Source organism: Phoenix dactylifera, chromosome 16, assembly GCF_009389715.1.
Source record: "Phoenix dactylifera cultivar Barhee BC4 chromosome 16, palm_55x_up_171113_PBpolish2nd_filt_p, whole genome shotgun sequence".
Lineage (NCBI taxonomy): Eukaryota > Viridiplantae > Streptophyta > Magnoliopsida > Arecales > Arecaceae > Phoenix > Phoenix dactylifera.
The window spans coordinates 12,094,818-12,106,123 of NC_052407.1; the positions used below are offsets into that span (position 1 = coordinate 12,094,818).

Below are 11,306 nucleotides of genomic sequence, written 5' to 3' on the forward strand. Positions count from 1 at the left end.
ATATGTAATAATCCCGATACATTTTACAGTTAATATGCCGTCTCGGTTTCAATTCGCAAGGATTATAAATCTCATATTGACTAATATGTGCATAAATGAATTCAAGGTCCTAACTGCATCTAGTTTGCAGCTTAACACAAGTAAAGGTTGTTCATCTCCTAAAAACTTGATATCATGCCTTACATATTGTTTAGAACAGTTCATCTGACCAATTATATCTAAGCTGCATCTGGCATGAGCTAGAAAGATGTTCATATATGTTTGGTAACATAGAATGCAAACACAGGCAGCTATTTAGACAATAGCTTAAAGCAAAGTACACTTCCACTTCTGGTGTTTGCTCAAGTTTGAGTGAACTGTTTGCATAAGCACACATGGTTTGTCTCAATAAGGGGAAATAGAAAAGGAGAAAGCAGACCTAATGATACTCAGCATGTCAAACCTTGTGCAACTCTAGAAGATCACCTGAACTCATTTAAAAGATATAAGATTTAGGCTTTCTGTTCCTTTGGACCATTAAATCATTCCTAATTCAATCCTTTAGTTAGTAATTGAATTCCTTTCTGATGTAGAACAAGCTGCTCTAGATTATTTGGAGAAGATGGACCGAACCAAGTTGTAACTCGATTCGGGTGTTTTGTTGGTGTTCTGCTATGAAACCTTTCGAGCAATATGTAGGATTGGGACCTGGGATCTCCTAAAGAGCAAGACAAGCCTTTAGGGGTAGGGTGCCAACCAACCATGCCATCAATTGTTGGCAGTTAGCTATTGAATTCACTTCATACTAGCATTAACAATTTATACTTCTCTTACATTCCACATTCACCAAAATCATGAGTTCTTCTAGAGATTTTTGAAACTCTTCCTTGTTTCAGCAACTACATAGAGAATGACAAAACTGTTTGACTCAAATAAAATTTCTCAAGGTGGAAAAGTTTCTCCATAACTAAACTGTTGTTATTGATCATTCAATGTCTGCTATGGCAAGAGCATCTTCCTCTGCTGTATTCTTCAAGCGTTCGACAGCCTTGTTGACCTACATGATAAAACCACACAATAACCACCCAAAGATCATTTCATACAGAGGCCTGAATTAAAGCAAGATAAAACCCAGCAGCTCCAATCTGTGGGAATGCGCCTTACCTCTGTGTTCCAGTTTGTCCTGGCTGTTAGGACTATGAGAGTAACAGTTTGAACAAAGACTCCCAGTATCAAACCCCACCATATCCCCTGAAAAAGAGAAGGGATGGAATTAGCCATTTGTGCATTAAAATGTCCATGTAATCACATTTGCAAAGAGGGTGCTTACAGCTGCTGCTAGGCTTGTCTTGAATCCAAGAGCACATCCAACTGGAAGTCCAATGAAGTAGTAAGCACCAACATTCACATAAGCTACTATGGCTTGCCACCCGCTCCCAATAGCAACTCCTGTAGAATGTCATACAGCATGAATGGAATTCCACCACAAGAAGAATTGTTTGGATGCAGGTCTACATCATTTAGGCATCTTAAGAGCTCTACATTGTGAATTCGAACAAACATCTACGCATGCCATGTTTCTTGATCATGCAAAGTTATTCGGCAGGACACATCAATTAGCTAATGCTGAAACAACCAATTGATTTGTGTGTTGGTTTAGAAACCCAGAGAGATCAGATGAAACTTTCAAACATATGGAGCATGTCAACCTTGAAAATTTTATGATAAAATTTGATGCTAAAAATTTTTGAATGATCGACAGAGCACAACATTGCGTGGGCCTGAACTGCTGTATCTTACCAGAGAGAATTGGTTGGACTCCATTCAAGAAGATTGAGATCGCAAGTAATGGCGTCAGATTTTTGACTGCCTCGATCACATCGGTACTATTGGTGTAGAGCTCGCTCAAGGGAGTGCGCAGTATAAGAACTAGTGCACTGATGATCAAGCTGAGGATGACGCACGTCGTGACCACGACGATGACTGCGAACCTCGCGACTCTCGGGTGTCCAGCCCCAAGCTCGTTTCCTATACGAACGCTGTTGCTCAAGGCCATGACCAAGTCAGGATAATATGATCCACTCAAGGAAGCAGAGCCTTTGAAGCTTGAAATAAAGATCATCCTATGATGATACAGTATGGTTTTCTGTTACTGACCTGGCTGCATTGCTCAATCCTAGCATGATCATGAAATCCCAGTTCCAGTAATTGACACTGTGGGGAATCATACAAATTGCAAGAGTAAATGCGATTAGGAAATATCTACTAGTTTAAGAATAGGAACATGTCTCTGACAACTCATAAAATCTTCTCAAAGCAAAACTTAAAAAAAAGACTTAGGACACAAAGTTCAGACTCAGAATTTATTTAAAGAAACAAGCATTCTCTTTCTGAAGAGGGGAAAAGAAAGAAAGAAAGAAAGAAAGAAAAATAATTTACTGTATCTAAATTATTTTTAACATTCTTTGCTTTCTCTCTTATTTGTGTCCACGAAAACAATTCCTTTCTGTATCTTGCTAAACAGATACAAGCCTAAAAAATAAGTTGATGCTTTACACAACTACAGCACCGACCCGACCAACCTAAACTCGTGTCATGTTGCATGGAGCTGGTACCACACCACTACTCTAAAACAGAGCATTATGTCAGAGTCGTGGAGAGATTGCGTTGAGAAAATATACCAAATAGAAATGGCATCAAGTGAGACCTCTGGGTGTGGGAGGTAGCCTGTTAGAAGCACAAATCCTTGGACGTACCATATCTCCAAGCTGCACATAAACATTCACCAATATGAGAGAATGAGAGGGAAAGAGAGAGAGAGAGAGAGAGACACACACACAGAGAGACAGAGAGAGAGAGAGAGAGGCAGGGAGGGAGGTTACCATAGCATAACAGCTGATGCAAGTGTCAGCTTGCAGTAAGACCAAAGGCCTTTAAAGGCCTTCATGGAAAGGCCAGGCCATGTCTCCCTACAAGATGGGCTGAAGATTATATAGAACCATGTTGTAAGCATAAGAATCCACCAAGAGAGGCTCAGCGTGAGGGAGGCTCCGAGGACCCCAAAGTCGAGAATAAACACAGCCAACCATGAGAGCAGCAAGTGCAGCAGCAACACCGCAACTGATATGTAAGCCACGGGGTTCACAATGTTCTGGGCCTGCAAGTATCTCTGCATGGGGCAGTAGAGTGCGAAGGCTACCAGCTGGGGGAGCAGACCACGAGCATAGACCTGGCCGATCGATGCTACAGAGGCGGATTGGCCAATCGCTTTGAGCAGCGAGCCGGAGAACCAGTAGAGGAACGATAGGAGGATTGCAGCTATGAAGTGAAGTATGAGGGCTCTTTGGCAGATGATGCCCATGGCTCTGTATTTCTTGGCTCCATAGGCTTGGCCACACACTGTTTGTACTGCACTTGCCATTCCCAGCTGCAAAAAAAAAAAAAAAAAAAAGGCTCACCATGGTCTTCCCTGTGTGCTGATGTTCATGTACATTTATTTTCTAAGGAAGTCAGTTCTTTGCCTCATAGGCTAGCTTTCCATGGGATTCGACCATTACCATTGTTCTTTATTATATATATATATATATATTGCTTTTCCAATTGAGTAATGGAGACTTCAGAGGTTAAATTCTTGTTATCCGAGACCACTTCAGAGCCATTTGATTAAAATAATATATATTTTTTTAATTTAATAAATAATTCATACTTTGGAGATGCAATTTTTCTAATAGATAGAAAATGGCTCCCAAAATTTTTTTTTCCTTCTCTCTCCCTCTATGTGTTAGAAGGTGAGACTTGACACAACGACAATGTTACTCTACTATGACCCAAACGTACCTCTCTGGACACCCTAGTGGCAGGGGCCTCGTACACTAGACTAAACCGTCTTGCTCTCGGATGACGGAGATGCGTAGCTCAAAGAAGGTTGAGCCCATCAAGGGCAAAAAGCACAGCCCATAAGAGGAAGAAAAGTATCATGGGCTCACAAAGCTCACCCGGCACAGGCAAAATGGAGGCCGAGACTAGGCACACAGCCAAGATGGCAAGAATATGCTTCAAAAATGGAAATTTTGTGGCCAAGAGGATGAGATAGAGCTCTAGTAATGCTTCTTTCGTTACAATCTTTCAGAGAGATTTTTCAACGAGAAGAAGCTTGGCAGACTTGCATCCTTTGTAATTTTTGAGTTTAATGTAGAATAGATTATGAAAAAAGAACTATTGAACCCATGCAATCGGCTGCCTTCCATATATATATTTATTTTTTATGTGATCTGCTTCCAACGCTTGCTAGGTCATATTGCACTCTTAACTAAAGTAAATAACAGTAAAAATATATGCTTTGCTTGCTCCCCACCAAAGTAGAGCTAGCATAACATGAAATCTCATAGAAAATATTGCCATGGTTGATTTATAAGTTTGCCTTTAATGCAATCAATGGTAAATTATATATAATAAAAATGTATAAGCTGGCAATAAGTGGGGCAATAAGAGAGTCGCATATCAAATGTGTAACCTTATGTGTGAGATTTCTATGTCACTCCAGCATATCTCAAGCAAATTCCATGTGCAAACTCTCAAGAGAGTTTTTCATGGCAAGCTGAAAATGCTCTAAGAGCAATGACAGAATGGATTTATCTACCAAACAACTTAATTATCTGGAACATATCCCTAGTCTAAGGCATTAATTCCTAATTATTCAGTAAAAATAAGCCCAATCATTTTAGAATCAGAGCCAGGTGATTCATCCATGGATGCTTTCGAGTATCTCATTTATAATTTATATTTTCATTTATTTTCAAAGAAATACTCGTTCTAAGCTTACCAAACTCAATCCAGTATGAATCTAAGTACTAATACTAGATGCGCATTAGAGCCCCTTCTAGGCAAACTTCCTGCTCTGTTTGGGGGAGGACTAAACTCATCAATTCGAGGTGCATGCAGCAGTATTAATCTATGAGACAGTACTGATGCCAGCTTCCAGGAGTCCGGTGAACTAAGAAGCAAATCTATGAGGATAAAGAGAGCGGGAAAGAAATACCATGATTCCATAAGCGAGGCCCTGGATTCCGACATTGGCAATGGAGGCGCCGGCGAGGGCGAGCTCGCCGAGATGGCCGACGAACATCTGGGTGACGAGGCTGAGCATGAAGTTGAAGAGCATTATGATTATGGAGGCCCATGACAAGCGCCACAAATTCTTGGACTCCCAGACGGCAACCCGAGTGAGCACCCTGCATGGCACCGGCTCCCACTGCAGCAGCTCCTCCGACGCTCGCGACGACTCCTCGATGTCCAGAAGCAAATTCCGGCTCTCCGCACTCTCCCCCATCTTCTTCCTTGCAGAGCTTCGTTGGATGGAACTCTCAGCTGCAGAGTCTTTAAAAAGAGATTTAGTGCAGAGCTTGTCGCTACCACAACTAACGTTCCATGTAGCTTTGGTGGTTTGACGTCCACCAAACGGCTTTGTTCTCGTGGTAAAATGCAAGACTGAAAGAAAGGTAGGCAGAGCCAGTCCCCAGCGGACATCAAACTGATAGCTGAGAAATTTTGGTTGGTGACTAAGAGTTCAAAAAATATATTTTATTGGTAAATAAAAACATTGGAAGTACTTGGCTGGGCCTGTGGAAGAAGAAACCTTTGTACTGGAATCTCTCTTATATCTATCAGCTCGGATGGTGGGACTTTCAAACTAAGCATGTATTTAGAGAGGCCAACGGAGCTGCCGATCGAGTGGCTGCTTATGTGGCCAACTATTCAGGAAGTAACTTATGGTCAGGAGAGGGAGAGTTGCCTCGAAAACTCTATAAGCTTGTCTTTTTTTATTTTATTAGATATATTCGTACATGCATTGTATAATGAACCGTCAAAGCGAAAAAAACAAAAAAGAAGGCATGTTTGGGTCAATTGGTTTGGGACGGGGCATTCAGGTCAGGCTCCGGCTAGAACGTGGAAGGGTTGGGATCACTTGGGATTCTGCTCGTGGGCCTGACCGATTTGGGCCCAATCAATGCTAGAACTGGTTAGTTGAAGAGCAGAGCCATAGTCCAGCCAGTTCAGCATTCTCAAAAAGGTAAGGAAGCTGAAATTTTGGATAGAAAACCCACAAGTTTTAAATAGGGACGAGCCTGTTGACTTGGGTTATGAATAGAAGATAGAAAAGTTTATAGGGGTATACCTTCAAGTTTGGGCCAATTATACTTAGACTCTCAAAGTTAAAAAGTTTCAATTAGCCACAAAAATTTTATTTTTGTTGCAATATGGTCCAATTGTCTATCTTCGTTACATTTCGTTATCATATGATCCCCGTGCGATAACAAAACATTCGTAAATATTTCTAAAAATGCCCTTTCCACTAACTTAGCGAAGGGTCTTGTTTTGTTAGAAATTAAACGGGAGAAGAAAGGTCGGGCAAAAACAAAAGATAAAAAGACAAAATTTAAGGCGATCCACTATTGGATCACCCAATAATTGCTTTTAGATCTGTGCAGATGGATAAAGAATAGATGATAAGAGTGCTTTGAGATCTACGCAAATGGGAACAGAGCGATGTGGTGGTTGATCCGATCATCATCGGCGGGTCCAGAGGATTAGCAGAGGAGGTGGGCCGATCGGATCCAGGCTAGGCGCCCTCCAGGCTCACCCGAACAGAGGAGCAAAGGCATGGCGCCCCTGGCCCGCAACTCTCGGCGTCGTTGGCGCGGTACCCTCGGCTCCTAGCCACGCCGAACTGAAGCGCGCTCAGAACAAAAGCGCAATGCCCTTGAAACAGAGAAACAGAGGCGCCCTTAGAACAGAGGCGCTGTGCCCTTGAAACGTAAATGCCTTGGGCTTTCTGGCGCAGTGCCATTATCCCTCAGCCCCGGCCTTCGGCCTCTTAGCACAGAGGAGCGATGCCCTTGGGCTTGGGTGGAGGAGAAAATGGGAAGAGCAAAGAGGGTGGGAGTGGGTGCTGATCTCGTCATCGTTAGACTTGCCAGCGGATCTCCCAGTGGACTCGCCGGTGGCACAGATCTCATCGTCGTTGAAGGCCTCGATCTCGTCCAAGGACACAACTTGGGGTCGCGGCGGGCAAGCGTGGAGGAGACGGCTCGCATTGCGATCAAGTGCAGATCTGTATCTGTGGAAGAATGATGAAGTGCGGAGCGCTTTGAGATTTTTACGGTAGGTTATCCAACAGTGATCTTGCAAAAAAAGGAGATTGAATCTTCTTTCACATCAAATCCACAATCCAATCTCTCTAAAGCAAGAATATTTTATCTTCTATCTCACCCCGTTAATGGTGTCAGAATCCGAATAAATGACTGGCCCCATCCATCCAAAGTAAAGTGTTAGTAGCTAATCAAACCTTTTTAAATTTTTAGAGTTAAAGTGTAACGTGCCTAAACTTGAAGGCATAGGTAGCGGAACTGTCCAATTTGTGGCGGTTCCAGCCGTTTCGAGCCATTCCGACATTTCATTGGGACGATTCTAGCAACAAAAATAAAAACCATTATGGAAGGTGGAAAAGAAAAAAAAAAGAGAGAAAGCGAGCAGAGGAGGGAGGGAGAGCGAGAGGGAGGAAGGTCGGTGAAGGGTTGGCGCAAGTTGGCGGAGGGCCGGTGCAGGCCGGCGAAAGCCGTTGCTGGGGCAATAGGCCCCTCTTCTTCTCTCCGCCTTCTCTTTTTCTTTCTCTCCCGTTCGTCCTCTCCTCTGCTTCTTCTACCGTGTCGGTACGAGCCCGGCATGGCACGATACTGCGTGGTACCAATTCCACCGATGTTGTTTGAAGGAGTATCTCCATAATTTTTCCTAGAAGATAACTTATTATCCAGGGTTTAGAATTGAATTAGCACGATCCAATTTAACATGTAATGATCATGATTTGGAATTCTTGGGAAGCTCTGGTTTGATGATGGGAGTGTTAAGTTCTAGTTTATGTAGCCTGATTTAGTCTCTGCTAGCCCTTAGAGTCATACTTTGGTCTTCATCAACTCAATGAACTAGGTGGGGTTCTCCCTCCCTAGGAAAAAAAATAGAAAGAAAAAGTTGGCGAGGGACATAACATTGCTGAAATGCAGAAGTTTGCGATGTCTCTAGCATTTTAAATCAAGGGTGTTTACAAGTTAAAGCAGTTGAGAAGTAAAAGATGAAATGTTACAGAATACTGAAGCATAGGCATTCGATAGGACTTGCAGAAATGGGGGCAATAATTATTTGGCTGCGATAGTTATACAGACTTCTACTAGTGACCTGGCCTCTATACAGTACGTTAGCGAAGGGACATGATAACAGGATTCAAAAACTTCTTCTGAAAAGTATAAAGATGTAGATTTCAGGAGTGCAATATGAGACTCTAATCTCAAACTAATCTCAAGAAGATATAGCCAATAACAACAATGATTAAAAGAGCAGGACTTAACAACGATTGAGCCCTAAAGTTCAGGATAAGCTGATGAAGTTGTGCCATGGTTTAAGTGACGTAGTTCAATTGAAGTGCATCATCAACTTAAAAGCAAAAAGAACCCCAAACAAATCTCTAATATTAAATGTCTTTTGTGAACTATGAATCAAAATCAAGCAAAATTGAATCAAAGAGCATGCATCCATATCACAGTTTGGTTGTATTATATGCTGTCACCAGGAAAATTATATCCAAACGTTCATTCTTCTTCCCTAGTTCATGGATTTTTCTCGCAAGAAAAATCGAAGAACAGAATAATCGCAAAGGTGTCCTATATTGCAGTTTTGATTGCATTGCGCTTCATATGATTAAGTTTAATAAAGGGTATAAGAACTTTGATTGCATGCCTTCTGAGTTTATGGCCTCACACAACAAGGAAAAGGATTCAAGTACTTCAGTGACCATTTTAAAGAAGGGAACACTGCTAACCATTTCTACTCAGGTTATAGAGAATGATTTAGTACATACCATGGCTGGCTGTTCCTGAACTTTGTCCATCAGGTGTTGCATCTCCCTCCTCTATCTCCGTTACAGTATTACCAGTCCTGCCACCACTCTGGCTGCCATCACGAACGTCGCCCCTTGGCGTCGCATCCGCTGCTGAGTTTAGGCCACCAACTTCCAAGCCAGTGAGCTCCAGTGTTCTCAAGAAATTTTCTGGATCCTTTAAATCCATGTCTGAAATCTTTCAGCTAACCAAAGTCAAACAAGATGATATATATGCAGTTTATGAACTTGCAAACGCATTTGAATTCACGATATAAATAACAAGAAACATGCACAGAGCGCGGTGAAGAGCTTGGAACTAAGTGAAGAATGAACTGTTTGACAATGACGGGAATAAACAATATCCATCAAAATATGAGATGATCTTTTAGCCAGATCTTCTAGGGATCATGATTGATCATTACACACAACCCCGTTAGATATTGACAAAGTTTTGTCGATCACGATCGACTTTGATAAATCTTGCTAAGGTTTTGGCTGATCTAGTTTATTCTCATCATTATTCAGGAAAACGAGAAATCTGTCATCAAGACCATAACTGCCCTCTGTGTTCATTTTCTCTTAATCATACATTCAGTGGATCTTTTTAAGGCATCAAACTCCTTGTAGACATATTCATTTAAATATCGTAATGAAATGAATCAGATTCTAATATTAAAAACATCTCTTTTCCTTGAAGAAAGCTCTGAATATCCAAATGGTGCAATAATGAGACAAAGGATACGGAGGACAAGGCATAGGAAAGGTGAGCTAAGAACCTAACCTGATCATCTTCATGGGATTTACCAAAGCCTCTCGAATAATAGCTCAGACACGACCAAGTAGTGTCAACCATTTATTTGAAATGCCCACATGAAGGATAAGGCAAAGTGGTGAGGAATAGATAGATCAACTACTTCATATAAGATATATCAAAGTACATAAGCAAGACTGTACGTGGTTTTCTTTCTTTGAGAACTAAATGTGACAGAATCCAATCAAATAAATTCATTAGGAAAGCACATGGTTCATGACAAAAACTTGCATGGTATTGTCCTCATATCTGAGATCATGATAGCTTTTATAGGAGTAAAGCTTTGATGCAAATTACAGTGAGTCCAAGTTGATGCTTCACAAGCACTAGCGGAGGAACTTGTAAGACACTTCAGAAGGAAAAGGTGCTCTCTAAGTGGCCCTGGTTAAAGGTGACAGGTAAGGCATGTCGAAGTTTCTGCTTCACAAGCACTAGCAGAGAAACTTACAAGACACTTCAGAAGGAAAAGGTGTTCGCTAAGTGGCCCAGGTTAAAGGTGGCAGGTAAAGCATATCAATCAAGTGCTCATCCTACTACATCTGGCTGCATATAGGAATTCCCAGTTTATGGTACCAGGGTACCATAACGAGTTGTACCATAACGAGTCTCTTCATCAGTGGAGGAACTTAATCCAAACGGAAAAAAGAAAGGTTTTTCTCGCCCGTTCAACTCGAATACCTCTAAAAAAATTTAAAATAAGATGGAAGAACTATGAAAGTAGAGCTTAGGTCACTGATGATCTAAAACTAAAGTATATCGCTTTTATTTATATAGTGGTGTTTGTCCTTGCACAATTCAAATCAGATTTTTCTTCCTAATTTTAATAGGATTCTTTTCTAAAATAGACATGATTAGTAAAAATAAACTCGAAGATATTAACTCTACCTTCTGTTACTCTGTTTGAATCTTCTCGGATTGGAAGATGTGTTCAGTTAAAGTCTTATCCCAAAAAGAAAACATTCGGCTTGACTAACCCGTTTCAGGGCCCAAATGATAAAAGTTGGGCCTAATCGCTAGGGGCGCTGCTCCCTAAAAAGTAAAGCGTCATGTCATAATTCTCGAAAAGTTATCCGATTTTAAATAAAATATCATCTTAATCGGCTATTATATGACCAAGTTATGACCTGCAAAAGTTTAACTTCCAACTTAGTTTTTTAATATGGCGGATCTTACTCTTAGATCCTATCTATTTCTATCCGTAGTAGCCAAAATGGTCCATATCGAGGTTAGAGATCCTCTTGGATTATAATTCGCGGCATTGGAGTGCAATATGCTCATATATTAACCAAGGTGATGCCCCCAAAAATGGGCAAGGACTCATTAATGATCTTGCTAAGGTGGCCTACAGTAGCAGGAGAGGGCCTGGATATTAGTTGAGAGGTGCCCAAGGAGGAGGACCATGGTTGCTGATGGTGGTTCTTGTATTTTTCTTTTAATTCTCTTAATGTTCTAATGGCCTCTTTCTTGCCATGTTTTCTACGTCCCCCTTCTTCTACTTGTTGAGAGAATTTAATATTCAATTTATTTTAGTGTTATCATGGTTGGAGTATTTTCTTCTATGATTTAACAGTTTCAATTTGGGAAGAG

The 11,306-nt window shown here is 41.3% G+C and overlaps 1 protein-coding gene across 1 annotated transcript; it reads right to left on the bottom strand.

The window, feature by feature from the left end:
- Window positions 1-761: 761 nt before the first annotated feature.
- On the bottom strand, window positions 762-5,339 carry LOC103703720 (protein DETOXIFICATION 41). The gene is made up of 8 exons (XM_039114554.1): window positions 5,018-5,339; window positions 2,862-3,406; window positions 2,661-2,747; window positions 2,137-2,193; window positions 1,780-2,018; window positions 1,310-1,428; window positions 1,144-1,230; window positions 762-1,036 (listed from the first exon to the last, which is right to left on the bottom strand). The coding sequence occupies exons 1-8, from the start codon at window positions 5,306-5,308 to the stop codon at window positions 965-967; spliced, it is 1,497 nt and encodes a 498-aa protein (XP_038970482.1). The 5' UTR covers window positions 5,309-5,339; the 3' UTR covers window positions 762-964.
- Window positions 5,340-11,306: the final 5,967 nt, after the last annotated feature.